At 39.5% G+C, this 20,146-nt stretch overlaps 1 protein-coding gene across 8 annotated transcripts in view; it reads right to left on the bottom strand.

Moving 5' to 3' along the window:
• The window catches only part of LOC138755330 (lethal(3)malignant brain tumor-like protein 4), a 291,580-nt gene that overhangs the window by 26,917 nt on the left and 244,517 nt on the right, over nt 1-20,146 (bottom strand). For all 8 annotated transcript variants that reach the window (XR_011352200.1, XM_069921114.1, XM_069921108.1 and 5 more), the window contains one exon: nt 2,737-2,906. Coding sequence is in view for 7 of the 8 variants with exons in the window: in XM_069921114.1 (XP_069777215.1) it covers nt 2,737-2,906 (170 nt within the window). In the remaining variant the exon portion in view is untranslated. The remainder of the gene's footprint in view (nt 1-2,736; nt 2,907-20,146) is intronic.

The raw sequence follows: 20,146 nt of genomic DNA, 5'->3' as shown, positions 1-20,146 counted from the left end.
ATGACCACACGAAACAAGGAGCAGATGCAACCTATGAAAAACCATCTCCAAGGTGAAGTGGAGATTTTGGATGAAAATGGAAACAATGGATATCCAACAGCTGTGACAGTACCAAAATCATATAACTGAAGGATTCCAACTGCTCAGTCCTAATGCAGATGATTCTGTTCAGGCATTAAGTGGCCTGTTAAAGGAGTCAACGCTGTTTCTCAATTTAAATCCTCTAACTGCGGATGTCTGTGTTCAGGATGAGGTTGCCTGTGCTCAGCAGTGGTCACGATGTGTTGCAGACTCTGTGGGATTATCAGACTGGTGCAGGGCATCAGAAATGGGAAGAACACCCCTCCCCCCTCACCTCATTGAGAAGAAGAAGCAGAAGTGATGAATCTATGGGAGATCGTGACCTCGGCAATGAACCCTGAGCTTAAAGCCCTCCAAAAAGTAATGGACACAGCCCAGGTTATCATGGAAAAACTCTCCCCACTATCGAGAACATCTACGGGGAGATGTTCAGAGAGCAGCAGCAATCAGCAAGGACCCAGCATGCATTCTGTTCTGGCTGCTGCTATCAGGAAAGAGGTATAGAAGCCACAAGATTCACATCATCATGTTTAGGAACAACTACTACCCCTCCACCATCTGACTCCTCAACAACAAACCCAATCATGGATTCATTTAAGGACACTTAATTGGTTTTTCTCTCAGTATTGTACAGTCATTTTGTTTACATTTCTTTATTTGTTTAGATGTGTACATCGTGTAAAGGTTTTTTTTTGCACTACCAATTAGTGGTAATCCTGCCTTGCTCACAGGAAAAAGAATCTCAGGATTGTATGTGATGTTATCTATATTCTCTGACAATAAATTTGAAATCTAATCTTAAGTATTAAGCTGCACTATCTTTCTATTTCTTGCCTCACTTTCACGTGACACTAGTAGTAATCCTGAGTTTACAATCTTGGAAGTCCTGTGTTTTGACCTGCAAGACCACACCTCCATTTCTACCAATATAAACCACAACCTCTGGTTGCTCATGCACCCATCTCAGAATATTCTTTACCTGCTCAGAAACAGTCTGCACCCTGGCACCAGGGAGCAACACATATTCTCGAGTCCTGTTTGCAGCTACAAATTGTTTAATTGCATAAATATCTGAAAATTTGGTATAAAATTGTTTTTGCCGCTGTCATTTCACGATTAGGATAATTTATTTCCATTGACTTCATCTGAACTGAAAACTGGGAAAAGTAGAATTACCTCAATTGTTTTCTATTATTTTAAGAAGATGCATTATTAAAGTCATAAAGCAACCTAACACTTAAAAAGTTTGAATTTTTATACAGGTACTCCTTAACTTGCGAGCTATGCGATTTTTGTCCATCCGCACATACGACTGAATTTTTTAAAAATATAAGAAAAAATATAAAATTTATGCAGTTTATGTTGTATTTGACAAACAATAACAGGGATACAGGGCATGTTAGAGCAAAATGTGCGTACTTACTTTGTTATTTGGTGTCCTGGGATTCATAGGCTGGGAGCGGCCATCTTGATTCTTGTGCACATGTGCGAGTCTTCGGTTGGTGCATGCGCAATGGGTTCACGTATTGAAGTTCGGTTGGCACATGCACAAGAGTTAAACGTCTTGAAGATATTGAATTTGAGTTCTTAACTCTTGTGCATGTGCCAACCGAACTTCAATACGTGAACCCATTGCGCATGCACCAACCAAAGGCTCGCGAATGCGCACAGGAATCAAGATGGCTGCACCCAGCCTATGGACCCTGGGATGCTGACTAACAAAGTAAGTACGCATGTTTTGGCTCTTACATGCCCTGTATCACTGTTATAGTTTGTCAAATACAACATTTGATTAAAAAGTTTGCTTTGAGACTTCAGCACACCAAGGGTGTGGGCAAAATTCTGACTTATGTTCATTTTGAGATATGACTGATCTTTCAGTCCAAATTAAGGTTGTAAGTTGGGAAGTACCTGTATATTACTTTTTACACTTCTCCATTGGTAATTCTATTTTTTGTTAGTGCTTTCAGAAAGCATCAAATACAGATTTTAAGTTTACGGGAACAAACATTGATGGGTATTCGGTGGAATCACACTAATTTTTCAGCAGGTGGCTATAACTAACCTTAAACTTTCAGAGTTCATACCAGCCTTGTGCCAATGTTTCCTGCTTGACTTTGGCTATCCATTCTAGATTTTGTTCATCTGTAACTAAATTAGTTCATTTGAAACTGCACTTAGTTGGGATCTAGTGTGAGATTAACACTTATACATCTATGTGAGGGCAAGGTCATGATTAGGACCATAATCCTTGGGTGATGCATTGAAAGCAACAGAGACCACATTAATGATTTTTTTTGCAGTGAACACAGGGACCAGCAGAGTTCAGTCAGACATTGTGCGTACTTTGGTCTTTCAAGCTCATCAGATTTGATATGTGAACTATACAAACTCTGTAAGTTAATGTACTGACTACTGGCAACTTAAATCTCGTGGGTAATATGTTTTCCTCCTTCTTGGCTTCTGAAGCCTTCATCACTGAATAAAGTACAGTAAATAAGAGGATATCATGTATTATGGAATATTTTTCATGTTTAAAATGCATATTGTTTTGAAATGATAGTGTAGGTGATAACTTATACACGCTTAAACAATTATTTATGATTTTACCTTATCTTCCTCTGTAAACCCCAAATTGTACCAACACTTTTTTACCTCATCAGTACTCCACTTGGACACCTTGCTGGCTTGAAAGTTCACCACACTTGGCAGTAGTTTGCAATGCTGTTCCCAGCAAAGTGGGAGTTCATGAATTGGGTGAGCAGACATGGTTGACATGAAAACAGACTGGTGAAGAGCTTGCTGCATACTGTCAAAGGAAAGATCTGGAAAAGAAGGACAAGGAGAAATTATTAATATAAGAATAAATATTTTTGAAAATTTAGATCTATGAATATAATTCAATGTTCATATTTTCAATGGTACAGTATTATCAAAAAGGAGATTTTAAAAAATTTAAGTTCAATTTTAATGATATAGCATGGTAGAAAACCCTTCCAGCCCATGAAACCCATGGTGCCTGATTAGACCCTATTAACCTACTAAGTCGATTCATTTTGTTACATGAAGTTCATTTTTGTTATTTTTGATGGGGTGCTGAGTGTATCATTGTAATGAAGCAGATTTCTGTTAATTAAAAGTAAGTGATCATTTGTTGAGATTAATTTCTTAATGACGGCAAGTTGAGCTGTTCGTAAGTTCTGACTTCTCATGCTACAGCAATGATTTATTCTTACAAAACCCATTAATATTTTGGTAATATGATATATTTTTATTAACAAAATCCAAACAAGCATGAACAATATTATCAAGTTAAAAAAAACACAAGGTTGTGATGTTATTGAATTCAAAAGAGTTAATTTATTTAACAAATTGGCATTTCTTGAAAATGACTACTGTTACGGAGTCCAGAGGACCCCACAAACCAGCAGCAATGGATATGCATCACAACACAGGGTTACTTAAACAAAAGTAGATTTTAATTATAATTGAACAAGAAAACAGAATTGAACTTTAACTTATTACTTAACCTACCTAACTACTTAATCCCCCCTCTAATACTATGCACAGGTGTGTGTAATGTATATTTAAGATTAGAAAAGTTCTTTGTTTCACAGCCCATTTTTGTACTGTGCACAGAAGTTAGCATTAACAAAGTTCACCAGTCTTTAGTGCTTAACAGGCAAATGGTTACCACTCAGGAGGGTTCTTGCTGGTCTTCAGAGAGAGATTCCTTTTCCAGGACATCGCAACTGATTCTTCCTCAATCAGTCTTTCTGACGAAACTTAACCCCTTTAGGGTTCTCCAGATGATCCTCTTTCTTTCAGGTCACCTTTCACATTGCCAGTCTTCTCCTTTGACCAGACAGCCTTCCAAAGTTTGCCAGCTTTGTCCTTCTGGAAATAATTTCTGTGACTCCTCTCTCTGTTTCACACCCTCCCTCTCTGAGAGCAAAACACTTCTCCTCTGCCTGCAAAGATCACATGCTCTCCCAGGCAAGCTGCTGTTGATACTTTGTTACCTCCTGCAAAAAGCCTTCTGCAAAAGTCCTGGAAATATTCTGTTTTAAAATGTGTGTTTGCAAGCTGCTCTAACAATTCCTCCCAAACCACCTCTAAATACTCTGTCACACTACTTTTCAAGTTAGCCTGATTTATTCAAAATCTTGAATAACATTAACACTACATCGAGTATCACAAGTATAACATATACAGTCAATTATTGGATAAGAGATCATAGGATATGGGAAGTGAATTGAAAACCGTCCTTGAGACACAAGACCGGTTGTGATCTTATTGAATGGCTCAAAAGATAAAATTACCACCTGTTTCATTCCCTCCTGATAGTAAAAGAATAATGCATGTAAGTTTAACCTTCCACCTATTTTATTCTTTACAGTCCAAGTAGATAGTTTCCATTTGTAAGCAAATAGTTCTTCCAAAAAATTTGTTTATATGACTATTATACAAAATCTGTTTTGGAAATATATCATAGTGAATAATGGCTGCTAAGCAAAATACTAGGGTTCAAAAAATTATTAAAACATAAATCTCAACACATGGACAATTGAATGTGGTCAGCATTTAATGTGGCACCAATGTTACCTTTGATAAAGTGATGGTGTGTCATGTAATCAATGTAGTGAATATATTCCACCAATAATGAATGCTGAAAGGTGATAAGATGGTCTATGCATCTAGTGCTCTTCTCCTTTCAACTATGGAGATGCTATTACATATGTTTAACCTTTAATGTGAAAATATTGTGAAGCTAGATGGCTGATAGATAACTGATGTAATACTAATTTACAAAGGTCATAGAATATGTCCAAGTATATAAATGAATTCAGCTTAACATCAGTTAATCGAAAAGTAAAATCACTTCTCTGAAAGGAAAAAATATATAAAAAATAATAATCACTTGTCAAAACTTATTATATAAGATCACCATCTGCTTGAATAATTTCATTAATTGTTTATGGGGAACAAAAGGACATAAATAATGTAATAAATGTAACTTGTCTGTATTACATCTATATTTCCACAAAATCTTCTGTAAAATCTAATTTTGATCAGTCAGGTAATTGGTGATGGACTGCAGGTTTAGAGGGAAATTGGCAGAATAAAGAATGTAATACCTGATTGACAAGGAAGGAAAGAGTAGATGTAAAGAAAAGAACATTAGGATTTTTCAACATGTATAGACAAAGAGTTTCATTATATAAATTTATGCAAGATGAAAGCAAAGTCCCTGCACTGAAAGCAAAAAATATTAACTTATTACATTAACCAATCCCCTAGACAAAGCAACTGTAAATTATTCAGTGGAAATTTGGATTTGTGAACATAACTAAGACAATTATTAAATTGTAGAAAACAGCAGTTGCACAGTGCTTCAAAAAATTTCACATAAAATAAACTGCAATGTCTTCGAAGAAATGAAATAATCACTCCTAAACATCAGCTATTTTTGTTATAGTTAGTAATTTTTTTAATATCTCAAACCCACTACATCAGGCACAGGTTCTTACTATATGGTGAAATTGACCCTACAAATTAAAGGTTAAGGTCTGTGCAGTTGTTACAACAGATTTACTAAGAAATAATCTGCAATTGATTTTGTTTAATTGTTACATCCAGCATTCAAGACAAACAAGAGACCATTTTCATTATTCATTACTCTCAAGAGAAATCACAATAATGTACTTCATCAGAGCTTTGATTCCAGGAAGATGATTATGAACAAAATCATAATACCTGCCAAAGAAATAAATCTTAGATTGATCCATATGCCAAGTATTTAGTTAAAAAAACTTATTATGTGGCTTTGAAACGTCAACACACTGTAAATTGCAAAGCTTTCTAAATCGTCAAATAGTCTTACAGTGTGGAAAAAGGCCCTTAGGCCCAACTTGACCACATCGATCAAAATGTATCAGCCACACCAGTCCCATTGGTCTGTGTTTGGCCAATATTCTGCTAAACCTATCCTGTCCATGTATTTGTCCAAGTGTTCCTGAAATGTTGCTATAGTACCTCCCTCAGCCACCTCCTCCAACTCTCATTCCATATGTTCACCACACTCTGTGGAAAAAAAATAGCCCTCAGGTTCCTGTTAAATCTCTCCCCTCTCACCTTCAATCTATGTCCTTTAGTTACTGATTCCACTACTTTGGACAAAAAATTCTCTGGGTTCACTCGATCTATTCCCCTCATGATTTTATAAACCTCAATGAGATCATCCTTCATGCTCCAAGGAATAAAGGCCTAGCTTGCTCTATCTCTCCCTATAATTCAGGCCCCAGAGAGCTAATCTTCTTTGGCTTGGCTTCGCGGACGAAGATTTATGGAGGGTGTAAATGTCCACGTCAGCTGCAGGCTCGTTTGTGTCTGACAAGTCCAATGCGGGACAGGCAGACATGGTTGCAGTGGTTGCAGGGGAAAATTGGTTGGTTGGGGTTGGGTGTTGGGTTTTTCCTCCTTTACCTTTTGTCAGTGAGGTGGGCTCTGCGGTCTTCTTCAAAGGAGGTTGCTGCCCGCCAAACTGTGAGGCGCCAAGATGCACGGTTTGAGGCGATATCAGCCCACCGTCGGTGGTCAATGTGGCAGGCACCAAGAGATTTCTTTAGGCAGTCCTTGTACCTCTTCTTTGGTGCACCTCTGTCACGGTGGCCAGTGGAGAGCTCGCAATATAACACGATCTTGGGAAGGCGATGGTCCTCCATTCTGGAGACGTGACCCACCCAGCGCAGCTGGATCTTCAGCAGCGTGGACTCGATGCTGTCGACCTCTGCCATCTCGAGTACTTCGACGTTAGGGATGAAAGCGCTCCAATGAATGTTGAGGATGGAGCGGAGACAACGCTGGTGGAAGCGTTCTAGGAGCCGTAGGTGATGCCGGTAGAGGACCCATGATTCGGAGCCGAACAGGAGTGTGGGTATGACAACGGCTCTGTATACGCTTATCTTTGTGAGGTTTTTCAGTTGGTTGTTTTTCCAGACTCTTTTGTGTAGTCTTCCAAAGGCGCTATTTGCCTTGGCGAGTCTGTTGTCTATCTCGTTGTCGATCCTTGCATCTGATGAAATGGTGCAGCCGAGATAGGTAAACTGGTTGACCGTTTTGTGTTTTGTGTGCCCGATGGAGATGTGGGGGGGCTGGTAGTCATGGTGGGGAGCTGGCTGATGGAGGACCTCAGTTTTCTTCAGGCTGACTTCCAGGCCAAACATTTTGGCAGTTTCCGCAAAACAGGACGTCAAGCGCTGAAGAGCTGGCTCTGAATGGGCAACTAAAGCGGCATCGTCTGCAAAGAGTAGTTCACGGACAAGTTTCTCTTGTGTCTTGGTGTGAGCTTGCAGGCGCCTCAGATTGAAGAGACTGCCATCCGTGCGGTACCAGATGTAAACAGCGTCTTCATTGTTGAGGTCTTTCATGGCTTGTTTCAGCATCATGCTGAAGAAGATAGTAAAGAGGGTTGGTGCGAGAACACAGCCTTGCTTCACGCCATTGTTAATGGAGAAGGGTTCAGAGAGCTCATTGCTTTATCTGACCCGACCTTGTTGGTTTTCGTGCAGTTGGATAATCATGTTGAGAAACTTTGGGGGGCATCCGATGCGCTCTAGTATTTGCCAAAGCCCTTTCCTGCTCACGGTGTCGAAGGCTTTGGTGAGGTCAACAAAGGTGATGTAGAGTCCTTTGTTTTGTTCTCTGCACTTTTCTTGGAGCTGTCTGAGGGCAAAGACCATGTCAGTAGTTCCTCTGTTTGCGCGAAAGCCGCACTGTGATTCTGGGAGAATATTCTCGGCGACACTAGGTATTATTCTATTTAGGAGAATCCTAGCGAAGATTGTGCCTGCAATGGAGAGCAGCGTGATTCCCCTGTAGTTTGAGCAGTCTGATTTCTCGCCTTTGTTTTTGTACAGGGTGATGATGGTGGCATCACGAAGATCCTGAGGCAGTTTTCCTTGGTCCCAACAAAGCTTGAAAAACTCATGCAGTTTGACATGCAGAGTTTTGCCGCCAGCCTTCCAAACCTCTGGGGGGATTCCATCCATACCTGCTGCTTTGCCACTTTTCAGTTGTTCGATTGCCTTATATGTCTCATCCTGGGTGAGGACCTCATCCAGCTCTAGCCTTAGGGGCTGTTGAGGGAGCTGGAGCAGGGCGGAATCTTGGACTGAGTGGTTGGCACTGAAAAGAGATTGGAAGTGTTCTGACCATCGGTTGAGGATGGAGATCTTGTCGCTGAGGAGGACTTTGCCGTCTGAGCTGCGCAGCGGGCTTTGGACTTGGGGTGAAGGGCCGTACACAGCCTTTAGAGCCTCGTAGAAACCCCTGAAGCCGCCAATGTCCGCGCTGAGCTGGGTTCGCTTGGCGAGGCTAGTCCACCACTCATTTTGGATCTCCCGGAGTTTGTAAATCTCTGCACCCTCTCCAACTAGACATCTTTCCTGCAGCACCGTGACCAAAGCTGAACACAATATTCCAAATGAGGCCTCATCAATGTTTTATACAAATACAACATGACCTCCCAACTATATATTTTAAACTCTGACTGATGAAGGCTAATGTGACGAAAGCCTCTTTGATCACCTGACTTGTGACACTACTTTTAATGTACTTTGTACCAGTACTCCTCAATCCCTCAACTCTACAATACTTCCCAGATTCCTGCCATTCACTGTATATGTCCTCCCCATGTGAGACCTTGATTCATTAATTTTTTTCTAAACACCATACAGGAAACAATTTGTTTTTTTTTTCCATAAAATCTGCACTGATTATTTTTGGAGCAAATAATATACATCAAAATTATACAATATAGAATATTGTATTATATTGTAACTTCAAAATAAAAGATTTGAATTTTGATACATTCAGACGATTTTTTTACAATAGGCTGCCTTTATGGAATCACATTTGCTACTTCTTTAAGAAATACTCTAAACATTGTGAAAAGTGTGAATATGTTATAGTGAATCGAATACTAGCTGCAACAATTTTTCAAAATTGATATTTATCATTTATAAAACCTCTTTTGGCACAAAATTTCTGAATTTAAACTGAGAAACTGACTAGATCATTTTATGTTCCAATGCTCCTGACTTATCTGCTAGGATTACATTTTGGATGCTTATTCAAGTTCATTGACATCGAATTGTACATATACAACCCGATGAAACAGCATATCTCCAACCATAGTGCACATATATAGACACACAGTACACCCGACACACAAACAACATACAGCTGGTTTCCAGCCAGGCAGTCCTGGTTTTTATAATCGTGTGCTTCTTCCTTGAAAGTTGAGTCTCAAAGATGTTGCGGGCTGGATGGTAAAGGTTCTCGATGATTCTCTGAGCTCTCTTTAAGCACTGCTCACTGTAGATATCATAGATAGAGAGAAGGGAGAGCCATGATCTTCTCAGCAGTTTTAATCACCTTCTGTACTGACCTCCAATCTGATGCTTTGCAGCTACCATTCCACACTATGATATAGTCAGCCAGGATTCGGTTGTGCTCCTGTAGAACATTGATAAGATGGTGGCTGGTAGCCTTGCACTCCCCATCTTCCTGACTAATGAGAAGGTGCTGTGGGACCAGGATTGATTGTCCTTTAAAGGACACCAAAGAACTTTGTGCTCCCCAATCTCTCCATGATGGTGCCATTTGTATGAAGTAAGGATTGGTTCTTCGTCCTCCTGGTCTACAATCATCTTATTTGTTCCCTCCATGATGAGACTCAGGTTGTTGCTCTTGCACCGCTGTACAGGCCTTTTAACCTCTTTCTGTAAGCTGGCTCATCACGTTGCCAATGAGCCCAACAACCATTGTGTCATCCACAAGTTGGATGATTCTGTTGGAGTTGAAACGGACAGGTACAGTCAGGAATTAGCAGTACAAATAGTAGCGGGCTGAACATGCAACCCTGAGGTGCACCAGAGCTCAGTATGATAGAGTTTGAGATTTTGCTCCCATCCTGGACAGACTGTGGACTTTCAATCAAGAAGTGGAAGGTACATTTAGCGAAGCAGTTAGCGCAATGCTGTTACAGCACCAGCGACCGATACTGGGGTTTGAATTCCACATCGTCTGTCAGGAGTTTGTGTATGTTTTCCCCATGATTGCGTGAATTTCCTCTGGGCGCTCTGGTTTCCTCTCACCATTCAAAATGTACCAGGGGTGTAGGTCAATTGGGTGACATGGGCTCATGAGCTGAAAATGTAAAAGTCCAGGATCCAGTTGCAGAAGGAGGTACTGAGTCCCAACAAGGATAGTTTATCCACCAGCATCTGAAGTATGAATGTGTTGAATACAAGCTGAAGTCACTTAACAGTATGAGGTGCCATTCTCTAGGTGGGTCAGGATGGAGTGGATGGTTAGGGCTTAGATCATTCTGTGGATCAGTTTGGCCAATAGGCAAACTGGAATGGATAAATTGTCACTGGATGGTGCGCTTATAATTTTCCAGTAATTCATGTTAATAAAATGAGTCTCATCATGAAAAGTCTGCTGGATCTCTGGCTCTCTTCCTATCCAATCTGAAGAATGCTGACCAAAAGCCAGGCTTGTCTGTACGCTGACAGCTGGTTCCCAGCAGTCCTTTGACAGCCACATCTTCCATATTATGTGTGCCACATGGTTGGGACTTAATTTAGGACGTTCAACATCCACCTACCCCTTCCAGTGAAAGCTATCCAGAGTGATGATAGTTGTGAACAAAAAAAATAAAAATAAAAAAAAAAAAAATCGATAATAGTATAAAATATAGTCTTAAAAGCTGAGTTTTGACCGATATGGTTACATACTAGCAGAATCATTTTTAAACTTCTCCAGTATTATCGTGATGAGACTGCCAGTATGAGAATGAAAATGGTTGAGAAACAAGCCATCAAAGAATACTAAGTAATATAACAGCTTTGACTTAAACATACTTCAGCTTGGCTGCATGGGATAGCTGTTTTCCTGCCGCAGCCATACATCATGGTTAATAGCTTGTAATTAGCTCTGTGCATTGCCACCACAGTCTGTATGACAGACACTTAGTCAAGCTAATTATGAACATTCTTTGACAGCTTCTCTTGCATGTAAGAGTGGAGGATTATTCTTTTATTTGTGATTTATGACAGTCTCACTCAGTCCTGCTGTTACTGATCTTGTGGAACCATTCATTAGAGAAAACAGAGCTATTAATGAGCTGACATTAACATATTTGTACTTGAACTTTGTTCCAATCAAATAGAGGATTTAAAAATACCCTACAACAACAAAAATTGGTAAGAAATCTGGGAAACAATTCAATTAATTATTGAAAACATTTAGATTGTATGACTGCATGAGTTTTCATATGGATCTTTTGTCAATCCCACCAATTTGGACACATTAATCACTGCCAATCCAGTGAAATGTTGCCAATGTACAAAATTTGAAACTTCACAACAACTGACACATGATGAAAGAAGCTGACAACTAAACAAAAGTCCTGATTAAGTGCCTAAAACTTGTTAGAACCCCTTAACTTAATCTGTGGTCATTCCCAATGTTCCTTTATTGACACTGAATAAAGTGTAACAACATGTATTATACAAGGATGTTGACATTCTGTGAAATATTTGCAATACAGGTCTTCAACTTATGACTGGAATTGGAACCGAAGGATTGGTCATAACTCAGATTGGTCCCAAGTTTGATTCACACATCTTACAAGGTATTAAAGCAATTTTTTAAAAAAATCAACAAATGGACCTTTAATGAAGAATCTCAGCATATGTACAGTATTGTTTAATTTTTTTTTGTCGTATGTGTGGTTGGACGTAACTTATGTTGGTCATAAGTTGAGGACTACCTGTATAGTACATGTAATAAAATCAAAGCAATATCCACTTTTAAATATTTTTTCATCAAATTTTTATTTACCAAAATAGACCTTATTCACAATAATTTACAAAAGGAAAAACATTAAAAGTCTGTTCTCAATATTAGTTTCATATCTATACATTTCCATCACTGTACATTGTTACATTCATTTCTATTTACACCATTACCACCAATGTGGCATTTTGTTGTTACTCCCCCTCTTTTGTTTGAAGGGCTTCCCCTCCGTCTCTACTCGCAATGCCCAGTAACGGAAAGACTTTAGACTGTGGTCCTTCCTCAGTGTCTTTGCATTGGTGGTGCCAAGCCTCAGTGCGTCCATCTGCATGTACTCCTGCAGCCTGGAATGTGCCACTTAGTAGCAATATCTCAGACCAACAGGTTTCAGGCAGACCAAAGGGTGCCTTTCACCAAGATGATGGTCTTCCAGCAGTTTTGGATGCCTTGACTCTGTGCTTCCCTGGGAACAGCTCATAAATCAGATAGTTCTCGGTCCTGCTGCTGCTGCTGGGGGTGAACTATGGTAAAGACCCTTGCATCCTTCTCCACACACTCTTAACAAATTGCATTCTGCCGAGGTGGGTAATGTCTTCACTCCAATTTTCTCAGGGATAATGTACATTGTGGGCGATGTTCTGGTTGTATAGGAAGGATCTGACTGGGAGGCTCCTCTCACTCCTTGTTCATGTTTGTGAGCACTGGCAATGAGCCACCTTTTTGGCTGCAAGTTCCAGACTTCCACTCTGTTCTGGTTTGATTTTTCTCTTCCTTCTCTTTCCTATTTACCCTGTTTTAGGGTCTCATAATTTTATGCATCTGAATTATATTTCCCTTCATTCTTTATTTCAAACAAAGTAACATAAGATTCACGAGTCTTACATTGAAATTAAATTTCTCCACAACAAAGTTAAACTAAATCCATACCCGAGCTCTCAGGTAGATTTATCGTGCTGCATTCAGATCAGTAATTTGCTTTTCTGTTGATTCCTTTCTGTTAAGTTTTCCAATCTTACCAAAATGTTTTTTTTTTTAAACTTCTCATGACGGTGAAGAATCAGAACATTCACCCCCCTTTACAAGTACAAGCTGACAATTTGTATTCAACTTGTGGTTTCCAGAAATTGTAGCTTTCCATTTTCAATAATTTTATGAAGGATATCATATTTATGAAGGATATCATATTTATGAAGGAAACCATAATCATATATAATATGAAAACCAATTAAAAAAAATAACAGTGACTCTCTTAACCATCTATTTTTTCTTTCACAATCCATTTTGCAATTTTTTCAATATGAATTTGTTAATTATGCTTCACTGGTTTACACAGTCTGCTATTCCCAATATTGAGTTATTAAAATGTGGGATAAATTACTGTTAAGTCTTCAATGCTGTTATGTTCCAAAATTTTACAATATCCCCTGAATTTAAAAAAATAACATTAGCCTGGTGAATCAAACTGGGCCAACATTCAAGTGTACATTGTATTCTTCATCTGATATACTGGAGTCCCTATATCATGCATTATGAAAAATTCCCTCATTTTATTTTAAAGCTGATCTCTGCAGTAAACAATAATTAGTTCCTCAGGCAGATGAAAAGAAAGTCAACAACTATTTTTTTCATTATTCCTTCCTATAATTTCAAATCCTATGCTGAAATAATATTTTTCTGCAAGTATAGCATCAACCCACAAACCAGATTTTAATCTTTTTCTCTGATTACTGTAATATGAACATGTTCACATAGTCTTAAAACACAAGCAGCCACAGGTTCTAATTATTTCTTCTTCATTTAAAATTTTTAATTTATTTGTCCTGTCACAAATATCTGATGTTAAATCACACTTACAAATTATAACCAAAATGCACTGAAAGTGTATCTCGATCTCTATTGACAGCTTTATTCAAATTATGCTCACGTTAGAAGCAGGTGATCTGTACATGAACAGAGAGATGCAAAAATCAAAAACTAAATGAGTAAGAAAACATTTACATTCTGACCATTAAATCAGTCAGAACTGTAATATAGTGCCAACATGCCAGTTGATGATCTGAACAGGGCCTGACAATAAACCCCTGGGGAGAGGAGTATGTCAGTACTAATATTGTGCAACCTCTCAGCACAAGATTTGCTCAGAGCTTTCTTTTCTCTATGCAAAGACTAGACTGATGTAAGCACCTGCCAATCTGGTATACTGTTTATCAACTGGGACACTGCAAAAACACCAGAAGGTAACAACTCAAGCAGTCATCAGTCAGATTTTGCCACATGGCATCCCCATGAGAATAATATCAAACATTTTGTGCTTTTTTTAAAAAAAATATTTTTCACACTATGAACCATATTAACCAAAATACACACAAACATTTCCCTTGTGAATATTGTGTCATTTTCTCCCCTTTTCCCCCCTTCCTTCCCTGCCTCCTTCTTACCCATTAAACGTTCAACATATACAATACAATAAACCCATTAAACAATGTCATCACACAATGAAAATAAACAAGAAAAATTTGTCATCTACTTTTACACACTGGGTCAGTTCATTTCGTCTTCTTCTCATTCTATCATTTTAGGGGGGTGGAGATCTACGGTAGGCCCTCTCTGTTGTATTCCATGTACGGTTCCCAAATTTGTTTGAATACTGTGACTTTATTTTTTAAATTATATGTTATTTTTTCCAATGGAATACATTTATTCATTTCAATGTACCATTGCTATGCTCTCAGGCTCTCTTCTGATTTCCAGGTTGACATTATACATTTTTTTGCTACAGCTAAGGCTATCATAAAAAATCTTTTTTGTGCTTCATCCAATTTGAGGCCTAGTTCTTTACCCCTTATATTACTTAGAAGAAAGATCTCTGGATTGTGTGGTATGTTGCTTTTTGTGATTTTATTTAATACCAGATTTAGATCTTCCCAAAACTTTTCCACTTCCTCACATGCCCAAATTGCATGTACTGTTGTTCCTGTTTCCTTCTTACAGTGAAAACATCTATCTGATACTGTTGGGTCCCATTTATTTAAATTTTAGGGCGTGATATATAGGCCTGTGTAACCAATTATATTGTATCATGTGTACCCTCATGTTTATTGTATTTCTCATAGTTCTGGAGCATAGCTTTTCCCACTTTTCATCTTTGTGTTTAGATCTTGTTCCCACTTTTGTTTGGGTTTACAGCTTATTTCATTGTTCTCTTTCTCTTGCAGCTTGATGTACATGTTTATTATAAATCTTTTAATTATCATTGTGTCTGTAATCACATATTCAAAAATGCTTCCTTCTGGTAACCTCAGCCTGCTTCCCAATTTATCCTTTAAGTAGGTTTTCAGTTGGTGGTATGCAAACATTGTACCGCGAGTTATACCATATTTGTACTTCATTTGTTCAAAAGATAAATTATTTCCAAAAAACAATTTTCTATTCTTTTGATCCCTTTTCTCTCCCATTCTCTAAAGGAAAGGTTATCTATTGTGAAAGTGATTAGATGATTTTGTGTAAATAGTAATTCTGGTAGTTGGTAATTTGTTTTTTTCCTTTCTACGTGAATCTTCTTCCAAATGTTGAGCAGATGATGCAGTACTGGTGAACTTCTATGTTGCACCAGTTTTTCATCCCACTTATAAAGTATATGTTCTGGTACCTTCTCCCCCATTTTATCTTGCTCTAACCTGGTCCAATCTGGTTTTTCCTTTGTTTGATAAAAATCTGATAGATATCTTAATTGTGCTGCTTTATAATAATAAAGTTTGGTAGCTGTAAACCCTTTTGTTTGTACCATTGTTAATTTATCTAGCGCTATCCTTGGTTTCCCCCCACCTTTCCATAAGAATTTCTTCATTGATGGCTGATAATTTAATTTTATAGATGGCTTAGATTATCAGCCATCAATGAAGAAATGACAAGATGACTTAGAACATTGGAAAGATTTACCACTAACACTGATAGGAAGGGTAAATTGCATTAAAATGAATATCTTCCCAAGGATACAATACCTATTTCAATCGTTACCAATTCCCTTAACAGAGAAATTCTTCAATGAGCTAAAGAAAATAATAAGGAAATTTTTATGGAAAGGTGGGGGGAAACCAAGGATAGCGCTAGATAAATTAACAGTGGTACAAACAAAGGGGTTTACAGCTACCAAATTTTATTATTATAAAGCAGCACAATTAAGATATCTATCAGATTTTTATCAAACAAAGGAAAAACCAGATTGGACCAGGTTAGAGCAAGATAAAATGGGGGAGAAGGTACCAGAACATATACTTTATAAGTGGGATGAAAAACTAGTGCAACATAGAAGTTCACCAGTACTGCATCATCTGCTCAACATTTGACATGCAAAGATTAGAAGCGGGAGTACTCGTCGATGACCATAAGGATGTAGGTATTACGGTTGGTCGATGGTAGGGGCCCCTTAAAGTCTACGCTAAGATGTTCGAAGGGGCGGGTGGCCTTGATAACGTGGGAGTTATCCGAACGGAAGAAGTGGGGCTTGCATTCAGCGCACACCAAACAGGCTCGGGACTACGTCATCCCGTTGCGTGACGTCATCACGCGAAACACCCGTCAACGGCTTCAATAACACTAAACCAGCAATGCTCTCATCCCCTCACCAGAGCAATGGAACTGATTAAAGTGCATGGACACTACACCAATTGCTTATTTGACTCTGGGTCAACTGACAGCTTTATCCAGCCAGATCTGGTCCTCCGTTGGGGACTTGACATTATCCCCACTACCCAGAGGATCTCATTAGCGATGAGGTCGCACTCGACTGGGATAAAGGGGTATTGCATCGCCACGATGGAACATGGGCATAACAGTCACCCACTTCAAATTATTCGTCCTTCCCCAATTGTGCGCCCCAGTGTTGCTGGGCACTGGGACCTGCTGTGCTTGTCCCTCCCACAGAAATAACATTTTGGGTTCGCACGGGGCAGGGTAGCAGCAGTCGACAGGCCATCAGTATCTCGGGGGGTGGTAGGCTAGAAGGGCACTCTACTCACATCAGAACAAGGGGTCCAGTCCCTAGAGAGCTCAGTGGACTTTAAGGCTGCATCCTCCATTGTGATTGCAATCCGGGCCATGTCCTCTAGTTTTTCTACCCCTTGCTCGAGCAAGCGCAGCTTCACTTCGTTCGATTGGAGCCTGGCCTCATAGGCATCCCGGACGAGATCGTTTGTGATCTCGGCAGAAGTTTTGTCCACACAGTTACAGTCCTTGCCCAATGCCTTTAATACTTGTAAATATGCCCTGCTGGACTCGCCGGGCTGTTGCTTCCTCGAAGCAAGCACGAGACGGGCATGAACTTTGTTCACCGGTTGATTATACAGTTCTTTCAGTACCTTTATGGCTGCGGTGTAAGTGGTCTCATCCTGGATGTTCTCGTAGACTCTCAAAGACACCATAGACAGCAATGCTGTTAGACGCTGGTTATCCTGCTCCACCTCAATGAATCTCAGGAAGTTTTCAAAGTTCAGCAGCCAGAAGTTAAAGGCTTTGAAGGCTGTAGCTGACTGTGGGTCAATATCAAGTTTTTCTGGCCGAGTTAAATGCTCCATCCCTTTCAAAAAAATTCTTTTTGCTAATAAAACTGTAGAGCTCGTTGAAAGAATCAAAGACTTGTTGATCCAAACCAAGGCTTTTATTAGCAAAAGACAGGAGCTCTTCACAGGTGGCCGACCAGTCCGGAATGATCCGACCTGGCTAGGGACACAACCCTTTAAGGCCCAGACAATAGATGTGGCTTAGCTCTCGGCCAATCGCTGTAAGCACAGTCTAGATACAGTAACTATATACACTATGTACATTGGTGATAGATCTGTACTATCACAATAGTCGCTGGCTCTGCTTGATCCATCATCTTCGGGTCAAACTGCTGGGGCCACAAATATAGCGTACACGCTATGACAAGGTGTAAGGAAGACACGAGGAGTCGAAGACTGATTTATTGCACTGGCAGCTCTGCTTATATGGGCCCCTAGCGCTGCCGTCAGGGCTCCGCATCTTTGAAGCACCGACCTTGGGTTGGCCGGTGTTCTCACCAGAGTTTCCCTTCTTCCCACTGCGCAGAGGTCACCTTGGATGACTGTCAGTGTCATCCTTAGGTCCGCATGCTTATCGGCCATTTTGTGGGCCAGTTTGCATCTCCGTGCGTGGGCTGCTACAATATAGTAAATTAAGTTGCTTTTAAAATGAGGCCAGAACATAGAAACAAAAAAGGGGGTGTTCACTTTGTGAGGAGTATATAACAAGCAACCTCGAGGGAGATAGCAGATCAGATCTGTGGACAAATTACAGTGATTAAGAATAATAGGATTAAAATAGGAGGGGATTTCTACTTCCCAATATTAAATGGAAGGATAACAGAGGGGAGAATTTTTTAATGCATGCAGTGGACAGTTTTTTTGAGCTAGTACAGAGAGAGCAACTAGAGAAGGGCAAGTAGTGGATCTTCTCTCAGCAAACTAATATAGCTGTGATTGAAGTATTAGTGGGGGACTCCTCAAAGGTAGTAACCATAACTCTGTATGTTTCAAGGAAAGGGAATAACTAGAGAAAGAAGTGCCAATGAGGGATCAAAGGAGCGACCTTTGCCTAAAGCTAGAGGGCATACATGAAGCCTTAAATGAACATTTCTCATCCACATTCATGAAGGGAATTGTGGTTGGAGAGTTTAAGGAGAGGAACCAGTCGAATTCTGGAATATATTATCTGTTTCAAAATTGGAGATAGCTCAAGTCAGATGCTACTTGAAGAAGATCTATCTGAAAGTAAATGTGGTGCTAGCAAGTGGGACTGAAAGGCTCACCACTGGGAAATTGTCGAGCAGATGATCAACTCTGAGTGAAACTTGACCACATAAATTTGCCTCTCTAAAATCAAGGAACTGCTATTCCTAAATTAAATTGGACGGCCTTGAAAATGGGCCTGGGATTACATGCTGCATTTAACTTTAGCTGGTGCATCCATCAGTACTCACCATCCAGTACACTGCTTGCATACCTCACCAAAATTCCTAATATCATGTTATTTGCCAGACTGAATAACTTTATTGGGATGTGCAATGAGACTGCAGTGGGAGCTGACAAGCATTCTGCAGCTCAATCTGACTAGTGGTATAGTCAACAATAGCAATGGAAGAGTCAGCATGGGTTCCAGATGTTCTGATGCTACAATGGAGGAGAGATAAATTTAACATATTTTCATGAGGTTGGGTGTTCTTCCACACATACTGCAAAGACAGAGAGAAATCGGGCATCAAGCCCCTTCAAATGGCAGGTCCAACCACTATCAATCAGAATAACAATAATTTGCTCCTGCATTCTCACACACATAACATTGCAGCAATCCTCACATCTACTATTACAATCTATCAGCTATTCAACCAAATCCAACTCCCTAACATGCTTCTCTGTAACAGCACCAGCACACCACTGGAGGACATGGATGACAAAGCCAAAGTTAGAAAAGATAAAAGAGTGGAGTACAGAAAAGTTGAAGACAAATGACAATGAGTGTCAGGGCACTTTACCCAAATGACTGTAATATTTACAACCAGGTTAGTGGACTAGGGGTATGATTGAGTGGCCATTACAGAAACACAGTTGTGAGAGAAGAAAATCCTAAAAAGCCAAATATTGAATCCATCCGGGTAGCGATTAGGAATAGAAAAGCAGAAAACAAACACCGCTGAGGGTTGCCTATAGACCACCAATTAAAAACATTGTGGAGGCATACGGGAAAAAAAAGACTGGAACAGCAGTGGTCTTGGGTTGTCATTAGTTTGCACACAGATTGAGTGATCATGTAGGTTGAGGCAGTCTTGAGGAGGACCTCATGGAACATATCCAATGATAGGTTTCCTGAACAACATGTTACCAAATCAACATGATATCTTACATCTGGTCCTGTGAAATGAGACAAGTAAAACCACAGTATGACTGAATGTTTCAAACAAATAGAAGATGAAATAGTATGATTAAATTCAGTGTATTATGGTTAAACAAAGGAGACAACAATATGATGAGGGAGGAGTTGGCTGAGAAAGATTGAAAACGTTGGTTACATGGTGGAAAAGTGTTCGAAGAAGCTCAACAAAAGTATATTCAATTTAAAAGCAAGAATGACAAGAGTGGATTGAGCCAGTCTTGGATTAATAAAGAAATAAAGGAAGGCATTGGAT

This window comes from Narcine bancroftii, chromosome 2 (genome assembly GCF_036971445.1).
Source record: "Narcine bancroftii isolate sNarBan1 chromosome 2, sNarBan1.hap1, whole genome shotgun sequence".
Classification (NCBI taxonomy): domain Eukaryota; kingdom Metazoa; phylum Chordata; class Chondrichthyes; order Torpediniformes; family Narcinidae; genus Narcine; species Narcine bancroftii.
This window is presented reverse-complemented; position numbering and strand designations above follow the sequence as displayed.